This window comes from Bos taurus, chromosome 13 (assembly GCF_002263795.3).
Source record: "Bos taurus isolate L1 Dominette 01449 registration number 42190680 breed Hereford chromosome 13, ARS-UCD2.0, whole genome shotgun sequence".
In the NCBI taxonomy this organism is placed as follows: Eukaryota; Metazoa; Chordata; class Mammalia; order Artiodactyla; family Bovidae; genus Bos; species Bos taurus.
Window position 1 is genome coordinate 78,705,772 of NC_037340.1, and position 20,585 is coordinate 78,726,356.

The 20,585-nt window shown below is 44.5% G+C and overlaps 1 protein-coding gene across 1 annotated transcript; it reads left to right on the forward strand.

The window, feature by feature from the left end:
* The first annotated feature begins 1,230 nt into the window (after positions 1-1,230).
* PARD6B (par-6 family cell polarity regulator beta) lies at positions 1,231-15,911 on the forward strand. The gene is given in 3 exon segments (NM_001098104.1): positions 1,231-1,481; positions 6,121-6,343; positions 14,931-15,911. Coding segments are annotated over 3 exon segments (1,122 nt in total). The 5' UTR covers positions 1,231-1,415; the 3' UTR covers positions 15,764-15,911.
* Positions 15,912-20,585: the final 4,674 nt, after the last annotated feature.

Sequence of the window (20,585 nt, forward strand, 5' to 3'; positions counted from 1 at the left end):
GTGGGTGGGGGGTCCGGGGGGTCTCCTCCTCACCACCCCAGCACTGGCAGTGCTGCAAAGGATCCCTTGAGAGGAGAAACCCGGCTCTGGGCATTTAAAGAGAAGGATTCAGTCTTGTTATCAAGAACATAGCTTGGTCATTCGACTGGAGGGACAGAGACAAACACAATCTGGCGGCTGTCACTGGTAGACACAGCGAATAGCACAGAAATGGCTGGAGGGAGGGAAAGATCCTCAAAGGTTAAAAGTAAATTTAAAAGACAAAGGGGGCGGGGAATCCCTGGAGGGCCGATCTAGAAGTACAGACCTTCGAGGAGCCATTCCTGGCCTTTGCCCACTTCCCCTCCCTCCCAGCGCCCACTCGACCCCACGGGACCTGACTGGACTGCAGAAAGTCTCTACCAACGACAGTAAGCCGGTAGAGCCCTGAGATTTTTCTCCAGTTACTGTTGCAGAGGAGCGAAAACTGGAATTTTGCAACCGAGTTGAAGCCAGACGACTAAAGGACGCAAATGGGTGATGGAGGGGCGTTGTTGGAGGCTGCAGCATCCCAAAGTGGAAGGGGCGGAAGAGGGTGCAGAAAGCCGGCAGCTCCGCGGCGCTCGGCAACCAACTGGGAAGCGTGCTCCACGCCCCGGCGGAGCGCGAGCTCAGGCCGGGTCTAGAGCAACCAGGCGCGCACCCGCGCGCGCGCAAAAGGCCCACCCATCCCAGCGCGTCTCCAGGTGCGCTCGCGCTTCCGGCCGGCCTTCGCTGGGCGGAAACTACAGGGCCTGCGCATGCGCTTTGGAGCTCGCCTGCGGGGTCCGGAGGGCCCCTCTCGGCTTCAGGTGATCCCACCCCTCCCTCGCCGCGCGGGACCAATCGAACGGCGGCAGGCGGGCTTTTCGAGCAGGAGGCCCCGCCCCCGCGCGGCGCGAGGCGGGTACCGATTGGTTGGCTCCGCGGGCGCAGGTGCGCGCTTCCCATTGGGTGGGGGCGGAGCGCGGGCCGCCGAAGCTTCGGCGGAGGCTGCAGGTGAGCGCGCGCACGCGCCGCGGCGGCGGCCCGGCCCGAGGTGAGGGAGCGCGCGCGCGCGGGGCCGGCGGCCGAGAGCGAGGCTGCGGCGCGTGTCCCCGCCGCTCCGCCCCCTTCGCCGCCTCCGCCGTCGCGGCCGCCGCTGAGGCCGGGAGGGCGGGCTCCGCGTCCCCGCCCGCCGCGCCGCCAGTCCGACCCTCGGTCCCGCTGCGTGAGGAGCCAGCCGAGCGGGGCCCGGCGCGGAGACGCGAGCCGCGGCCGCGCCTCTGCAGGTGCCTGTGAGGAGGAGCCCGGGCCGCCGCCGCCGCCGCGCCCCGAGCCCGCCGGCCGCGCACTCGCCCCGCGCGCCCCCGAGGGGCGGCCCGGCTGGAGGAGGCCGCCGCGGGCCCGGCCTCAGGATGAACCGCGGCCACCGGCACGGGGCGGGCAGCGGCTGCCTGGGCACCATGGAAGTGAAGAGCAAGGTGCGCGGGCCCGGGCAAGCTGGGGGAGCCCGGGGGCGGGGGGCCGCAGTGACTGCGCCTGGGGCCCCCAGGGGCTGGCCGGGTGTCTGGGACCGCCGGGGCCGCTCTGGGGGGACTTGGGGGCTGGAGACGGTGGGGAATGAACTTGCCGAGGATGGGGGGCCTTGTGTCCGCTCCCGCCCCCAGGTAAGGCAGGAGCCCCGCCGAGCGATTAATCCCCTTCCGTAAGAAATCATTCCCCTTCAAGGATGAGAGTCAGGCCCAAGGCATACCCGAGGATGGGGGGGCATTTGAGCGAGCGCAGCGTGGTACGAAAGGTTTGGAGGAATTCTGCCTTCTGGCATGTGAGGGAAGAGTGTTTGAAACACCCGTACTCACCCAAATGTAAAAGTTAGCTTTTGCTTCCTGTAGGGATTTTTCTAGCGCGAACTTTGGTATGCATTGAATCTTGTAAAATGAACGCTGTCACCTTTCGTGTGAGTGGCACTTCACAGTTTTGAGTTTGGATACCCTTCTCATTCCATCCTGCTACTCTTTCAAGTCAAGTGTTTTCCCTCTTGACCAACGGTATGCCCATCTGCTGATGACAACGTGTGGGTATCCTCTGAATTCCTAAATTGCAAGGCTCCCTGAACAGGACAGTGTATCTGGATTAGTGAGGGAATGCTTTCTAAAGGAGGTTTTAAGCTGGAATTTGAAGATGATCGGCAGCCCCAAGAACATTCTCAAGCAAGCATTTCATGAATTGAAGAGCCAGAAGGGACTTAGATAATCTAGTCTGATTCTCGGAGAAGACAGGGGCTCAGAAAGGTTTTGACTTCAACAAGCTCTGCTTTTTGTGACAAAACCTTAAAGCCCTTTTTACAAGATAAGTTTTAGGCCTTCTGGAATACCAAAGAGAGCACATGGAGCTGAGCCCGTGAACATTTAAAATAAGAGTTGGGAAGATCAAAACACAGGGAAGAATAGGAAAAAAGGAAAAGCGTATCAACTTCAAAAATAAATCTTACCGAGTATAAGATTACGGGGATGGGGTAGAAGGGAGAATGCAAAATCAAGGAGTGATTTTCAGTGAAGTAGAGTAAGGAAGGCTCTCTGGGGTAAAAGGGTTTTTATTATCTGAAGTTGATAAGCGAAGTCCTGTAAGTTGCCATAACTGAGATCTGCATTCATTTTTAACATTTTAAAACATTATTTTCAACTTAACTCATATCACAGTAGGTACTAATCTTAAAAGCCCTTCTGCTTAATAAGAACAGAAATATAGCAGGTTCAGGAATACACTGTCTGCTGTGTCCTCCATGGAATTGCCATAGCGAATTGAAGTGACGTGCTTGAACTAAGAGTTAAGATAACAAAATAGAGAGAGTTTTTCCTCTAGCATATAGTGGCAGTAGTGGTTCCGTGCCCAATGGTTGAACCTTCTCACAGCATTTCTGTTATAAATCTAGTTTGGGTTTGTGGGAGTTGAGGTTAAGAAAAGAAAAACACGATATTGCGTAATCTTAAAATTCAGTTCATGGTCCTAATCTTGGTAGCAGGTCTTTTACTTTTTATCATAGGAAAAAAATGAGTAGGGATTCTAGGTGCTCTGATGAATACAGTCAAATGGTAATTTATCTTTCAGATTAGGAAACCTCAAGCGTGTAGGGACTAGAATTTCAGGCTTTCCGTGCGTCTCTTCTGTCAACTGGCTTGTGAATCTTTCCCACACTGCCCATTATATATTTGGCCTGCTCTGCTGCGCTTCTGGTGAACCGTATCTCTTAAACAGAGTCAAGGGTCCCACTCGTGTTCTAGCCGCTGATCAACAGGCCCAGGGGAGGTGCGGTTTCTAGTGTGTCTCTGACACCTTGTGTTTTAACTGCACACTTATTTTTAAGGGGCTAAAGAAAAGCACTTGACACCTTCACCATTTAAACAATATTTGGACAGATGGGTGAAACAATACATCCATTTTCACTGCTTTGGTGGTGATATTACAGCTTTTTACAAAGTTGATAATGACAAAGTTGTGACCCCAACTCTGTGGTATGCAGATCCACATTTCAGGATTTCTTTTTCTTCTGCATTAAAAGCAAGTTGTCAATGTCATATCTTTGCTCCTGGAAAGGGGAAAATGGTACAAATAAAGTAATGGATCGTGCAAATATAAGTATAGTTAAGTTGTGATACCAGTTACCATGTGACTTTTCTTTATGGTAACATTTTGGTAACATTTATCTTCCTATATCTGTAGAGTTGAGAGAGCTCTTAATCAAGGTGATGTCCTTCAACAGTCTTAGATATCAAAGACCTGGAATAGTCATGGAGCTGTACATTTCCTGGTTATTATTCATGGGGAACCAGTCCTAAAATCAAGTTTACATTTCTAGAGTGTTGTACCAAAAGATGCTGGGTGGCTGGTGTCCATCCCCATGACCAGGCCAAACTAGACCAGGCTAAAAAAAGTTTTAATAGTTGTTGATTGGGTCTTAATTTTATCTCTATTTTTGTATTTTTCTTCATGTAGTAGAAAGTTCTCTTAATCCTGTTGTTCTGCTGCAAGAAGCATAACAATTTCTCTTTTTTTTTTCTGCTAACTTTGCAAAAGGGCACATCTACTGTGAAGCCTTACAATTTCCCATTGTTTTTATCATAACATTTAAGCAAGAGAAAAAGTCGAGCAAAGAATTTTTATTCACAAGCTTTAGCAAAAGCATTGCAGCCCTAAAATACCCAATTATCAGCTGTTACCCCCGTTCACCAGGGGCAGTGGGAAACCTGGGGATGAGTCAGAAGCACTGGGATGTTGCGATACCAGGATAAAGAAAACGGAGGAGAAACTATGACTTTTGATAACATCATAAGACTGACTCTGATATGAAGGGTGTTCCCCAGTTTTTATTTACTTTGAAACGTGAAGGTGTGACTAAACTTTTTGAGCGCTTTAGGTGTGAGTCACCTTATTTTCTTGACAAATGTTAGTGTTTACGTTTGAGGAATGTGTTTTGGAAACTTTTAATGTATTAGAAGTAAGAGGTGGTTTTACTGAGTTTTCATTTTAATTGAAAACGAGCAAATAGTATGGGTATAAGCAAGGCGGATAAACTTCTTTGCCGCAACAGAAGTGGTGAATCCAGGGAGCCCATGGGATCCTTGGGGAAGGGAATGGACACATTTGTAACCAAATGATTCCAGTAGGACTTTCTCTGCATGATGTTTAAGGCCCTGTTGGTAGTACAACTAGTGTTACTATCCAATAATAGATACTTAGAGGAAAAAGGAATTCAGTGGTCAAACACATTTGGCAAACAGTTTAAAGTTTTTTTTCTGTTTTCATCAACCCCAGGGCTTCACCTCGTCTTTAATAACTGGTCTGCCCAGTGATTCCCAAGAGCGTGATTATAGTTATATAGCATTTCCCAAACTTGTGTGACTGGGGCACTTTTTGAGGAAGGCTGATGAATCTTTCTTAGGTTTCCACATTTGAGGAAATGCCGTGCTAGTTTCAGAGTAAGTCACAGATCCTGTTCATTATGGACTGGATGAAGCCAGTCCTTCATGTCACATAAGAACCACTGAAATCACGTGGCATCTGGATTCTAGAGTAGGGAAGCAGACGTGAGTATCAGAATTGTGAAGATAAATACTGGGTATGATGGAAGTGCCGGCCTCCCTGTTTGTGTGGTTCCTTAATACCGCTCATGTAATTATTCTCTTTACCCACTAATTGCTGAGCTCGGGTGCAGGCCCGAGCCTTTCATTCTCTAGGGCCTAGCACTGTGCCAAGCACTAAACACTTCTGCACTAATTGGATAGTTGTATGACATATATTTAATGTATTAATAAAACTGCCTTTTTTTTAAGATTAACATAGGGAAGACACTTCTTATCTTTAGATTTATTTCTTCTATATAATATGCCTCCATTCATATGGTACCTTAATGCCAAGAAGTTCAAAGTCCTACTTGGGTATGCTGCAGTTAATTCCTGCCACTTCCTGTGAAGTTGTTACTCCTTTTATGGAGGAGGAAACCTAGATGCTTTTTGCTGACAGTCAGAATAGAGACTTAGGCACATCCTTGTTACCCTGTGGCCTGAGTGAGGAGGGAAGACTGTTGTCAGCATCTGGACTCCAGACAGGACTTGTTTGAGCTGACTCACTCTGCAGGACAGTCCCCAGTGAGGCCTGGGTACCCCGGGGATTCAGTTGAGCCTGTGTCTCTTGAAGGGAATGCCCTTCAGAGATGCAGCAGTGAGCAGGCACATTTCTGTGTCTTCCCTAGGCTGTTTTATCTCCAGATAATGAGGTTTCTAGGGGCTTCCCTGGTGGCTCAGCTGGTAACGAATCCGCCTGCAATGCTGGAGACCTGGTTCGATCCCTGGGTTGGGAAGATCCCCTGGAAAAGAGAAAGGCTACCCACTCCAGTATTCTGGCCTGGAGAGTATAGTCCTTGGACTATACTCTGGACTGTATAGTCCATGGGGTCGCAAAGAGTCAGACACGACTGAGACCTCTACTTTCAGTGAGGTTTCTGACTATGAACTGTGGCTGTCTTCTTTATTAAAGGAAACTTGCATCTGTGAATTTTTCTATGTCATGCATTATAAGATTGGATCCTGTTACCTTTTTTAAAATTAATATGTTTGTTTGTAGTTTGGAGCTGAATTTCGTCGGTTTTCGCTGGAAAGGTCAAAACCTGGAAAGTTTGAGGAGTTTTATGGATTACTGCAACATGTTCATAAAATACCCAATGTTGACGTTTTAGTAGGCTATGCAGACATCCATGGCGATTTACTACCTATAAATAATGACGACAATTATCACAAAGCTGTTTCAACGGCCAACCCACTGCTTAGGATCTTTATACAGAAAAAGGGTAAGTACCAACATCCAGAGACATTGTTTGAGAATTAGAAGTTGTTAATTCCTCATTGATAGGATATACAGAGTTTGCCACAAATTTAAGGAATTAGACATTTTGTGTGAATCTTGTTACCAAATTAACGAGTTAAGACATCTGTGGTATTATTGGTTTATTAACATCTTTACACTTAATTAAGTGCACTTTAGAAAGTTTTGATTACTTTGTAAACCCTTAGATTCTTTTTCTTAATGGAAATTAGGAGCATATTGAATCTTTACATTGAATGTGATTTTGTCCATTCAGAAAGATGTGGTAGGAAGAGTGTGGCTTTGGAGTCAGAGAAACATTCTCCCTTTTTGGTGGCAACTAAGGTGACTCTGGTGGTAAAGAACCCACCTGCCGATGCAACAGACATGAATTGGATCCCTGGGTTGGGAAGATCCCCTGGAGGAGGAAATGGCAACCCACTCCAGTATTCTTGCCTGGAAAATCCCGTGGACAGAGGAGCCTGGAGGGCTGCAATTCATGGGCCACAGGGAGTCGGTCACGACTTTGAAATGCTGTGTTTAGTACTTGAAAATGAAAGTGAAAGGGAAGTCCCTCAGTCGTGTCCGACTCTTTACGACCCCATGGACTGCAGCCTACCAGGCTCCTCTGTCCATGGGATTTTCCAGGCAAGAGGACTGGCCTTACTAGGTACTTGAAGGAAAGCTGTTTACTCTTCTGGGTTGCAATGTCTTTATCTGTAGAATGAACATACCATCTCATAGCATTGCTCGGGGGTTTAATAGAGCTCAGTGCAGTGCCATGGCATGCACTAGGCCTCCACTAAATGTTCACTTTCCTCTAAGGTGTTTCTCACAGAAAATACAATCAGTTAATTATCTGGAAAATTAGTAAGTCATTATTTTGGAGGAATGTAAACATTGATAATTGGTCTTGCAGAAGAACGTTTTAAATAACCACTGTAAAAAAAAAAAAAAAATAACCACTGTATATGGCAAGCACTGCAGTGTATTTTGACTTTAAAAAGTCCTAAAAATTTTTTTTAACTTTGTGGCCTCTTGCATGTGTGAGTATCTGTGTCTGCCTGTAGCTGGGCGCCATGCATGCTGCTGCTGCTTTTGTCTTTGGAAAATGAGGAGGTTTGGAAAGGCAGCTTGACAGCCTCCAGCCCAGTCCTGGTGGGTGATTCAGGCCTGGCTGTGCTTGGAAACCGACCCAGCCAGCAGTGTGAGAGAGTGGGCCGAGATTACCCTTGAAGGCGAAACTTTATTGCAAACCAGTTGATAAGCGGTGGACCACTCCCAGGGCTCTGAAATTCCACTGATTGTGTATCTTTGCTTCTGGGTTTGGAGGAACTCAAGTCCACCAACAGAATAAACCTCCGAGGGTAGGTAGGGTAACTTATGTCTGTACCACTTGACTGTTTACCAAATAGAATCACACAAATTCGTTTTCCCAGAGACACCTGAGATACGTTTCCTCAGTAAGTGACAGGAGCCTGGTACAGTTAGGATGTTACTTCTGGAAGACTCTGAATGAATCTAAGTGAGGAGCAGGCAGCTGAGAGATGCTGCCTGCTTCCACCCCAGCGGGAGACGAGGTGAGATAGATAAAGGGGAGGACTTGAGAGGCACCACGCTCCTCACCAGATGTCAGAGAGTTGAGGAGGAGTCCAGCAGAAGATAGCTTCCTGGACTGGAGCCTGATCGCTGGGACAGGGCCATAAAACAGGCATAGTTTGGAAGAGAGATTGACTTGGAAAGAAAACTGGTTTTCTCTTAGGCCAGAAAAAAAGCTTATCTGGCCAGTGAGTTTCAGCCTTGTCAACGCGCAAAATCAGAAATGGTGGGCAAAGAGTTGAAAGTCTGCAGAAAGCGATAGTTGAAAGTTTTGGGAGTAGACAGAAAAGCTAGCAGAGACGAAGACCAGGGCTGGTTATTAGACAGCTATGCGTAGAATGTTGGAGAAGGAAAGACGGCACATGTGGGTGGAACTCGTCATTTTAAACAGAATGATTTAAATCATTATTGTTGAATAAAAGGCCTTCCTTGTTAGCGGTTGTAATTTTCATTAAAATTTACTTGCTATTTGGAAGTGTATTTAAATGTAGAATGACTATTTTTAAACTACTGCCATCTGACAAACTTGTTGGATTATCCCCTTTGTTAGAAAGATTATAGGCTGTGGATTATACGATCACATGTTTATGTTACTGGCATTGTAACACTCATAGGATTAATCCTAACCTCTTTTAAGGGTGGTTATCTTCTGCTCGTCCCTTCTTCAAAAAGGGACTTTTGAAGTAAACACAGTCAACAGAAGTTTTCTGTGCAGTAGAGGCAAATGTCAGTAGGATTCATAGCCCTTAGAGTTGGATTTAGAAAAATGCGGTGTGTTCAGCAGAAGAGTTTTGTTTTTAAAAGTGTTACGTTTAATACAGATATGACTTAAGCAAAAAATGAGAAGTCAGTCAGTCAATTCATTCCCACTTAAAACCCTCCAGTAGCTCCCATCGCACGCAGAGCAAGAACCTTCCTGATCTGGGCCCACAGCCTCCCCTTCCTCCGTCCTCCTCTCCAGAACCACGACAGCCCCGCCCCACTGCCTCCTCTTCCCCCTTCCTCCTCTCCAGAACCACGACAGCCCCCTTGATTTCCAACCCCACCGGCCGGGTGAGCTTGCCTCGGCCTCCGTGCTTCTGCGCGTGCTGTTCCTTCTGTAAGGAACGCTTTCCTGCAGCTCCGCCGGAGGCTGCCTCCTTGCCCTCAGGCCTCGGTGCGGGTGACTGTCTCAGAGGGGCCTCTTCCGGCCACCCCAACTAGGGCCCCCACCGCCCACGTTTACCAGATTGCCCCCCGGAGACCTGTGATCACCTTACTTAGGCAGCGTTAAGGTATTTGTGGTCTTACAGAGTTAAGCAGTGCCCTATAGTTCGTGGCGATACTTTTTTTCTTCTAAACAAAGCTGGACAGATGATTAAGTAGAACGCTGATTCTGCATAATCTTTAATGAACATTAAATTTAGGAAGCTAATATAAAACATGATATTAAGTATGGTTACATTTTATTGCTTAATGATAACATGTTTTCTGTTTTTCTGGTCTGTGGCCTCCAGTTTAGGAATCAGCAGGGCAGTGGGTTGCACTTGATATGGCACCAAAAAGACAGACAGAAACACAATTTTAAAATTTGAAACCATGTGACCTGTTAAAATTTGGTACACTCTATCAAATAAGGTTTCTTTGAAGTGAAAGCTCACAATTGAAGGCATAAACCACTTCATAGCATGATTTTGGAGGTCACATTGTTGCATATCTTGAAAAGTTTTATGTTTTACAGTAGTTTATCATTAGAGGCGAAAAACCCTAGGCACTGTTTCTAGGGCTGTTATCGTGGAAGCAAGAATCAAAACAGAAAAACCTGATATCTTAAAAGTTATTTTCAGAGAGGATTCCCAGGTCTTTTGCCAGCCCCCTTTGCCCTGTTGGAGTTTAGAATTTCCTCATTTATTTGAGGGAAAAAGAGTTTTCCTTCTTTTGTACAGGTGGTTGTATGGAAAACAATCTTAGACAATATTTAAAGGTTACACCTTTAAAAGAAAAACAACTGTATTCCAATTTAAAAAAAAATACAGTAAAAGTACTCAGGTCATCCCTGTAGGTTTGGAGGACGGCCAGGGAAATGTGTATTTTTTCAAAAGCCTCCCATCCCGTCCTGATGATGATCAGCCAGGTCTGAGCCCCACTGACAGGCGTGGACTCCTCGCCAGATCCGATCAGGATACCTACATCACAGCTCCTTGCCGCACTGCTGCCGACTGTTTTTGTATGCCATCAGACAAACATGGGTGTACTGCAGGTTTCATCAGAGGAGCATGCTGGGGACACTGCCGGTCTTGCTTTAAGCCTCATCTGCCTCAGGACATGGCCTTATGGCCCAGATACCTGGAACCGGGTGGCCCTTCAGCCATCTCTTAGAACTGTGCCGTGCAGTAGATGTGACTTGGGAGATGTGTTTTAAGGTTATCTTTTAATGAGTTGGGTTTAATTCAGAAATGGCCTAAGGAAAATAATTTTAATAGTTGTAAAAAAAAATAACAAAAGAAATAAAATTAAGTAAAATAAAAAGAAACTGTAGAGAAACATCTCACAGTATGACACCAGTTGCTTATGTCAGAAACCTGGCTGTCACCTTTGACACATACTTTTTTTTTCTTTCAATCAGTTTGTCACCAAGCCTATTGAAACTGTGCTCTAATTATTTTTCAGGCTTATCTCCCATCCCCATTGCCTCTGCTCCAGGCCAGGTGCCATCCTGAATCACCCGCAGTAACCTCCTACCTTGCCCCGCAGGTCCCTTCTCCAGCTTGCAGCCAGAAAATCCTTGGGGTTTCTTCCCTTTGGCCTTAGGCTGAAGTCTGGAACCCTCCCCTCTTCCCCGGGGGGCCGGTGTCTGCAGGGCCCTGTCTGCTGACTTGGTTCTAGCTCCTCCCTGCTCCCCTCCCAGCCTACCTTCTCCGGAGGCTGGCTGCGCCTGCAGGTTCTTCCCTCCCTCCCACCCGGTGAGCTGCTGTTTCTTTTCCAGTCTCAGCGTAAGCCTCACTTCCTTGAGCAAGGTGGGCGTTGCCCTTGTACACCCACTGACAGGCTCCCTCAACCCAGGGTACTTCACAGCTCCTGGCATCTCTGTAATCATGGTGGTTTCCGGTTCTCGGTTAATTGCCGGCTCCTCTGTTAGTCTGTAAACGCCTGGAAAGCAAAGGGCCTCCGCACAGCTTGTGTCGGATCTGTGGCACAGAGCGCAAGGCTTGGCCACGAGGCAGTAGGTGCTTCTTAAGTAGCTGGTGGTTGATTTTCCTTGTATTAGAAACTGAAGGGATCTGCAGAACGTGAATACTGCTTTGAGTGACGTTTAATCCTTTTAAAAAGCTGCCACATGTATTTCATTTTAATCATTTTGGATGAGAACAAACGCTGGCAAACTCGGGCTTGCTGGCTGTCTTGTAACAGTTTTCATGGAAACACCCATGCTCAGTCCCCTCTGTATTGCCTGCAGCTGCTTTTACACCAGAGATCATGTGACTTACAGGACCCTGAAATATTTATGGTACAACTCTTTGTAGAAAAAGGTTGGCCACCCCTTAACTAGAACAGTTCCCCAAACTATTTCATTCTTCCTTGTCTTCCAGCAGAACTTGAAACGGATCATAGTCTTAAACTTTCTTGATGACTCTCCCAGGAATGGTCGCTGTTTTGCTAACTGTGCAGGGACGTTTCTGGGATTTATAGAAATACTTTGTTCGTTTTGAGGTTTGCTTTATATTCGCTGTAGGCTTCTGTTTTTTATCTGTGCCTGCCACTCACTAGTGGACCCTCAGTCCTGACTCATGACTCAGCTGAGGAATGACATAGCCAGGGGTTTGGGGATTAATGTTTAAATAATAAGAGGCTCAGAGGGAGGGCCCACAGGGCTCCCTCTCGGTGACTGAAGCACAGGAGCTTTCTGTGTGTAAGAAGTGAGACATCCAGCCCGGCTGTTCGGCGGCATTCCAGGTGGAGGCCCTCATCCATCTCGGTGAGCTGAGCTTGTTGGGCTCGGGATAGGTGAGGTGTTGCTGCACGAGCCTGTATCACGCGCTGTTGCGTCAGCCTGGGTTTATGCAAGTGAAAGGTTGCCATGAGCCAGGTTTCCAACTCCCGGTCCCGTTCCCAGTTTTGTACTTTGACAGACGTGCTCAGGTGGAGCGTCAGCCCTGGTCCCTGTACATGTTCACCTTTACACTTTAAACCGACACCCTGCACCCTGGCTTTCCGCCAAAATATTTCTTTTCCCAGTGGCTGGAAACTGATTAGCTAGATGGGGGAACAAAGGTGCCTTTGTACTGGGGCATATTGCTTTTGAGAATTTAGCAGAGAGCATTCAAACAGAGTCTGGAGGCGATGCCAAATTATGCAGATTGGGGGGGGCTTTTGGTCAGGTTTCCCATGAGTAGGTATGTAGGCAACTTGGTTTTGTTCTCTGTATCGTCTGAAATTTCCCACATAAAAATTGTGTGAGCTTTCTTAACTGATTATAAAATGACACATCCAGTTCTGAATGAACACAGTCAGGAGAAGATTGTTGATAGATTTTTGGCCACATTTTGCCCAAAAGATTGTTTTGTCAGTGGATTTATTTCCCAAGCCAAATTATAAGTAAATTTCTGTCTTTGTAAGAACACAGTGTAAGTACTTTCTCCATAAATGAAGCACAATTATCCCCGGTGGTAAAAGTGCCCCCAAATTAAGTTCCCCTGGTCTTGTACATTTCTCTGAAACTAGCTTTTGAGGCGTGTTCCGGCGCCCCGAGAAAATGTCGCTGAAGTTCTCAGTGTGCACTGAGCATTCACTGTATGACGTGAATGTGCACACTGCCGTCTAGTCAGAAAACTGGGCCCATCTTCTGCCTGTAACGTACTTTGTACCCTTCAGTTCAGTTCACTCAAGTCGTGTCCGACTCTTTGCGACCCCATGGACTGCAGCACGCCAGGCCTCCCTGTCCATCATCAAGTCCCAGAGTTTACTCAAACTCATGTCCATCGAGTTGGTGATGCCATCCAGCCATCTCATCCTCTGTCATCCCCTTCTCCTCCTGCCTTCAGTCTTTCCCAGCATCAGGGTCTTTTCAAATGAATCAGCTCTTCGCATCAGGTGGCCAGAGTATTGGAGCTTCAGCTTCAGCATCAGTCCTTCCAATGAATATTCAGGACTGATTTCCTTTAGGATTGACTGGTTTGATCTCCTTGCAGTCCAAGGGACTCTCAAGAGTCTTCTCCAACTTGTACTCCTATTTGTACCCTTAATTTCCTATGAAGTAAAGGTAATAATAGTCATCAAGAAGGAGGCTGAGAGTCAGGGGACAAGAAACTGGAGATGGAAGCCGTGTTGCAGACACAGGCTGGTGATGTTCCTGTCATTCTGTAGCGTTGGTGGAGACTAGGACTTTAGTTCTTGGGATCTTGGGGGTACTTTTGTCTTTTTAAATTCGTATTAATTTTTTTAATCCTTGGAGATTCTTTTTAGTTTACCCTCACTCTAGTAATTTTTGAAGCATGGTTTCCCCTTCTGTGCCTGCTGTTAGTTCTGTTTCCTCGTCCTCTGACGAGGCGTGTGGTTTGTAGGCTGTCTGCCTCCAGCTGCGCGATTTAAGAAGATCGCGTTTTAGTGCCCCGTTCTCCCTGTTTGACCTCAGAAATAATCAATGGCTGACTTGAAGAGTAAGTCACTCCCCACTCCCAGGTGTTACTTAGCTTAAACAGGTTATTGTTGTTATTTAATTGGGTGCAGCATTTTAAAATGGGAAGATTTTTTTAAACGTAAAAATACAAGACTCTCTGACAAGCTGGACTGGCCACACAGATTCCTACAGTCCTTGAAGAGAAGCTGCCTGGAGCAAGAGAAGCCACACCCGTTATCGGGTCAGGCGCGCTCAGCTTTGCCAGAGCCCCCTACCTGTTGTGTCTGTCTCGGCTCAGCCTCTTTGAAAAGTGGGAAAATGAAAGATTAAGAACTTGCCCAGAAAACTGAGGGAGAGTGTACTTGCAGAAGACCAGAATTCTGTGTTTGATACACGTTCATTTAATTTCATTATGATTTTATGTGTATTATCCATTACACTTAATTACAGGCGGACCTTGGATATATTGTGGGTTCAATAAAGCGATTATCTCAATGGAGTGAGTCACATGAATGTTGGCTCAAATAAGTGCATTATGTCTAAAAAAACCCTTCATTTTAAAATACCTTTTTGCTTAAAAAAAAAACGTAACCTGAGCCTTCAGTGAGTCATCATCTTTTTGTGGTAGTGACATCAACGATCACAAGTTTGAAATACCGAGAGAGTTAACAAACTGTGACCCAGAGACACGAAATGAACAAATGCTGTTGAAAAAAAATGGCATTGATAGACTTGCTTGATGCAGGGTTGCCACAGACCTTGTTTGTTTAAAAAAAAAATTATCTGTGAGGCACCATAAAAGAGATCTGCCTGTACAGTCTGCCCAACCTCTAAAACAGGTACTTGAGCTTCAGAAGTGTCCAATTTCATGTCATTAAGTCAAATATAAACATGCAAATTGGAGGGTTTTGAACAAATGTAGGGAAAATACAGTGTAAGTAACTTGTTATAAATGGTGTCGAGAATGTGTGTGTGAGGCTTATCAGAGATTCATTTGCCGTATTTAATGTTTCAGTCCTTGAGCTTCATAAAACCTAACGTCAACTTCTGGTAATTTCACGGGGACTATTTGAGAGGGCCCCCTAGTGGTTTTTCCTGGCACAGCGTGTCTTCCTACTGCACTCCGTTTTTTATCTGATCAGATCAGGTCAGATCAGTCGCTCAGTCGTGTCGGACTCTCTGCGACCCCGTGAATTGCAGCCCGCCAGGCCTCCCGTCCATCACCAACTCCGGAGTTCACTCAACGGGCTAATATTTAACGAGTTTTGTTTCTGTACCAAATATGTTTTGAGTTGCCCTTTCTGTACAGATTCCACCATAGATAAACGTGTACTTTCACAGCATTCCTATAATTATTTTATTTTATTTGTTTGAACAGAAGAAGCAGACTACAGTGCCTTTGGTACAGACACACTAATCAAGAAGAAGAATGTTCTAACCAACGTGTTGCGGCCCGACAACCACAGAAAAAAGCCGCACATCGTCATTAGCCTGCCGCAGGACTTCCGACCTGTGTCTTCCATCATCGACGTGGACATTCTCCCGGAAACGCACCGCCGGGTGCGTCTCTACAAGTACGGCACAGAGAAACCGCTGGGCTTCTACATCCGGGACGGGGCCAGCGTCCGGGTGACCCCGCACGGCCTGGAGAAGGTCCCGGGCATCTTCATCTCCAGACTCGTGCCGGGGGGCCTGGCTCAGAGCACGGGGCTGCTGGCTGTCAATGACGAAGTCCTGGAGGTGAACGGCATCGAAGTCTCCGGGAAGAGCCTCGACCAGGTCACCGACATGATGATCGCCAACAGCCGCAACCTCATCATCACCGTGCGGCCGGCCAACCAGAGGAACAACGTCGTCCGGAACAGTCGGACTTCGGGCAGCTCTGGCCAGTCGACCGACACCAGCCTCCCCAGCTGCGCGCCGCCGCCGGAGCCCAGCCTGGAGCCGGGGGAGGATGACAGCGACGACGACGAGGACATCGTCATCGAGGACAGCGGGGAGCCGCGGCAGATCCCCAGGGCAGCGCCCAGCGCCGAGAGCCTGCAGTCGCTCACGCAGGTAGAGCTCAGTTTCGAATCTGGGCAGAACGGTTTCATCCCTGCCAACGAAGTGAGCTTACCACCAGTAGCGAGTGGCGCCGGCACCGAGTTCGAAACGCGTGCTCCAGATCAGAAACTCTTAGAGGAAGATGGAACGGTCATCACACTATGAGACCATCACGGCTTGAATGTCTTCTGAACGAGGATGCCACGGAGACTCTCTGTAAATTTGGCTAGTTGCAAGCATTATATACCTCTGAACAAGTGATCTGGGATAGGCATGAAAAAAAAATAAATATATATATCTCGCAAGCTTAAAATGTTATTGAAATAGTAGTTTGATAATTCATATAAACTTTGGTGGGTTAGAGGTAAATTCAAGTCTAAAACAAAGGGGCCTTTGCTACTGAAATGATGTGCTTTTGCTATTTTGTCTATAGAGAACTGGATGTTAGCACATTTCCCAGAACTAAACACCCTAAGGACTAGATCATTTCCGTTTGAAGTGGTTGCATATTTAACCTGCTGTGCAGAGCCTGGTTAATTTTTCCCTTAACTATATTTTTTAATTTCTAATGTGAAGAAGTCTGTCAATTCGGTAGTTTGGGGACCTTGGCTCCTATATGCCCATATTTTATTTTGACTTTTTAAATGTTGTTCCTCTGTTGCTAATTGTAACAGTTTTTCCAAATGCTTCCCCGCCTCGCCTCATTTTCTAAGAAATCAAACCAACTGTTTTTTAGGGGCTGCTTCAACTTACAAAGCGCTGAAGCAATGTTCCTGAATTAAGAAACTGTTAACAATCGATCAGATCTGCGTTTGTCCCTCCTGTGACTTCCACATTTACAAACTCATTCCATTCAGGCATCCCTTAGATGTCATGAAAGGCAGTTCCATCGCCCCTGCTGATGTGGGAGACTCTCTCCCATGTCTTCTTGTCCTCATTCTGAATCTCATTGGAAATCATTCCTTTCTTGTTTGTGTATTTTGTTGGTCTGCTTTTATACCCTTTTAATGTGTTTGAGTAGTGTGAATGATTTTCATTAAAAAAAAAAAAACACCCAAACTAAGAGATTTTTATACACAGGACAGCCTTGTGCACTTTTTATATGAAAGTTTTGGGTTTTCCTTAGTGGGGTTTGTAGGAACACTGCCTACACTTTATGGAAAGCATGTAGTATTCACCTTTGACAGGTAGAGTGTATCTCGATTAATGTTAAGAGGCTATTTATTACTTTGTGATGCATCCACTTAGAACAAGGTAAGAGTAAGGCTGCTAACTTTTCGTTCCTTGCCTGGTTTCGTTGTATGAGGTGCACAGGCACTACGTAGCTTGTATATAAAGACTGAGAATAGTATGAACTACGCGAGTTCCCTGGCTTACGGATGTTGCGCTCAGAGTTATTTATTGATTAATTTTATGGTAGGGCTAGAATGGATACCTTATAACAATTGTGTGCTAGTAAAACAATGAAGAATCGAATGACTCCGTTTTGAAGGATGTTTTCTATGGTAAAAGTATACGAAGTAAAGTTGATTAAATGAAGATCACTGGACTCAGAATACTTCAACGTATTTTGTTCACATTGTACCACTAAACATTATCACTAAACCATTAACTGCACAATGTTAGGTAACACCGTGTACTTTTTGTTGAATTCATAGAAATTCTTCCACTTATTTAACCACTATTTTTTAATGGCATTCCAGGTTTAACATTCTGTTGAGTTTTACAAACTTAACTCTTGAATGGCAAAATGTTAGTAAGTAGAAGGTTACATTTCATTTATATTATGAGCGGTGCAGGGGTTCAACATTTTAAGTAAAAATACTTTCACATACTACCTCTCTTTCTCTCTGTCTCTCTTTTTTTTAACAAAGTTTTAACATCAGAACTGTTCTCTTAGGGGAAGAAATACTTCAGGGCTTGACTTTTTGAACAACTTTTAACTGTAAAAATATAGATCTGTCTTGTATGTATTCATGAAAATGGAAATCAAAGCTGCTAGTGCTTCTTATTTTAACTGTCCCCCCAGAAGTATATGTCAGTGGTCTTTTCAACTGGATCTCTCATTGAAATTATTGGTGAAGTGATTGATTACTAGACATATTGTAAAACCAACAGATCTTGGTTATACAATAAAACGTCAATTCATTGGTAGTCTGAATTGTTTCAAGTGTACCTTATTAACAAAAATATCCGTGGATTCACCTTAAAATTTTATAGTACTAAATGTCAAGCTAACTGTGAATTTTGTTCTGTATCTTAAGTAAGTTTATGATAATGTCCTCATGAGCTATCAACAAAATATATGTACTTTTGTGAACTATGAATTTTCTAATTAAATTTTACATGCAACATGATTTTTACATGAATGATACTTTGTTTAAACTATCAAATGTCAGTATTTTACTACAATTTTATTATAAAATGTACATTATCACTAAATGAACTTTGATTTTAAAAATCAAATTAGCTTTAGTTGTATATTATTTTTTACAAATAAAGATAGACTTGTATAAAGGCTGCTTTCTTGTTTGCAAAAATACATGAAAAGTCACCCAACGAGTATTTAGCAAGCACCTGAAATAGAAAATGAAAAGGGAGAAAATTGCTACGTTATAACAAGATCCTAGCTTTCTTAACTTTTAAAAGCTCAACACCTAGAATTTCAGTGGTTAGGACTCCTCACTGTAATTGCCGATGCCCAGCTTAGGGTTAGGGCATTTAAAATGTGGTTAAATTCAGAGAATGTAAGAGGTTATACATGATACCCATCCCAGAATTATCACTTAGATGTTTGATTGTTTGAAATTAGACAAAAGTTGTTTCTAAAGTGACAGTTTCTCTTTCAAATTCAAATTCACTTAGTTACACTTTTTATCACCACCCTAGGTATAGGTATTGCCTATATGGATTGGATTCAACTTACTAAACATCATAAAAGGCCCGAAATAAAACACACCCTCTTCCTGAGCCATTTCTAATTCCGAATTAGTCACCCTGTAATTGGCTAGCTTGATCTCTGCACTAACTTCTCTGCCAGGCAGCATGCAGGATGACAACCAATTCCTTCCCCCAGTTTAAAAACAGCAAATCCGCTAGGTAAAAATTCAACATCATGTACGTAGACCCCACACATCATCCATTGGTGGGGACCAGGAAGAAAAACGTGCAAGGAAAAGCCAACCCATTTCTGGTCATGTGCCGTAACGTGCTTGAATTAACGGTCAGCAGCAGCTAGTGATGGCATTTGCTCTGGTTTTCATCTTTTAGACTGATGAAAGGTTTAATTATGGGTGACCAAACGTTAAGAGTTATGTGTGTGTGTCAGTGACTTTGGTGGCTGAGGTCTCAACAGTTTGGGGAGAACCTTAGAAGACGTGGAAAGTCTTGACGTTTAAAAGCTAATGTCTTCATCTAGCTGCTTTACAACATTTGATGTGTATTTTATAAATTCATGTTACGAGTTTGTATTTTATTTACAAGCTGTATTTAGGTGCCTTCCCGTTTTAAAAAGCTCTCAGTTCTCCGTGTAATAGGAAATCTTTTTTTCTAGTTCATTATAATTATCTAGTTTGCTGTAATCCCCAGGGATGGATAGCAAAGTTATTTAAGATATTATTAGTAAAGGTAACATTTTTTCCATTATACAAATAATACGTAAATTCATTTTTTAAAAAATGCTAAAGTTCTTTTTTTCCATGAAGCATACTGACTCATACGACACTTCGTTACAAAAAAGAAAGTGGCTGAAAGTAAGAGTGACTATAATTGACATTGGGACATTTTTGAGAGTGAACGGATTTGCTATTAATTATGCCAGAAGAGCAGACACAAACTATGTTAAGTGTAATGTGAGTCTCTGTATTAAAGATACTGTAGTATAATGGCTTTGACAAACACTTGTGAAGCACTTTGTTTTCCAGTTGAGAAATTTGCCATGGAAAATACTAGGCTATTTTTTTCCAGGTGGGGAAAAAAGCACTGCATTGATGGCTTGCTTGCTTTCCTATTTTGAAATAATTTCAAACGTAGAACAGAGCTGCATGAAAAGTACAGCCTATACCCTCCACCCAGATCATACCACACTTGTTTTATCTCTGTTTTTCCTGAAACATCTGAGAACTGGTTGCAGAGATCAGAGCCCCTGAGCCCCTGAAGACAAGCATGAGAGAACAAGGATGTTCTCCCACGCATTCCTTTATACAATTGCAGTTTGGTTATCAAATTCAAAAGATCTAACTGAGACAGTCATATGGATTACACAAAAGCCGTACTAGAGTCTCAACGGTTGCCCCCATAACGTCCTCTACAGAGAACTCCTCCCTCCATCCAGCATCTAACCCGAACCAGGCGTTGCATTCACATGTCACATCTCTGGTCTCCTTTAGTCTGAAATAGTTGCTCAGCTTTCTGACCTTTTTCAAAAAGTAGAGACAAATTGTTTTGTAGACTGTCCCTCAATTCGAGTTTGTCTGTTTCCTCATAATTAGATTCAAGTATCTGGCAAGAACACTATGAATGCGATGTTATATCCTCATATTACCATGCCAGGAGGCACATCGTGTCATTTTATTTCAATATTATTGACGTTAAAACACTTAAAAAACTTCTATTCTTGTGTGTTTCCATTATTCTAATTACTCTTAGGCTGATAAACACCCACGGGACTTAGGAAAGGCATCTGTTTTCAGATCCATTCAATCCACGTTCTTAATTGTTTTCTAATTGGGGAAACAATAGAAAAATGATGAAATGGCATGGATGTTCTTCAGTGCCATTTGTTTAAGCACTTTTGTGGACCCAGTGATTATTTTTTCTGGCACTGACCTGAGTGGAAAGAAACCACCCCAGTGAAACTGAAATCCTGTGGTCATGTTCTCCAGAGAGCTAACGGGAGACTCCCACGTTTGGAGTCTTCTGATTATGAATACCGTAAACCCAGCTCCAATTGCTTCACTAAAAAAAAAGATTTATTGGTTCACAGAGC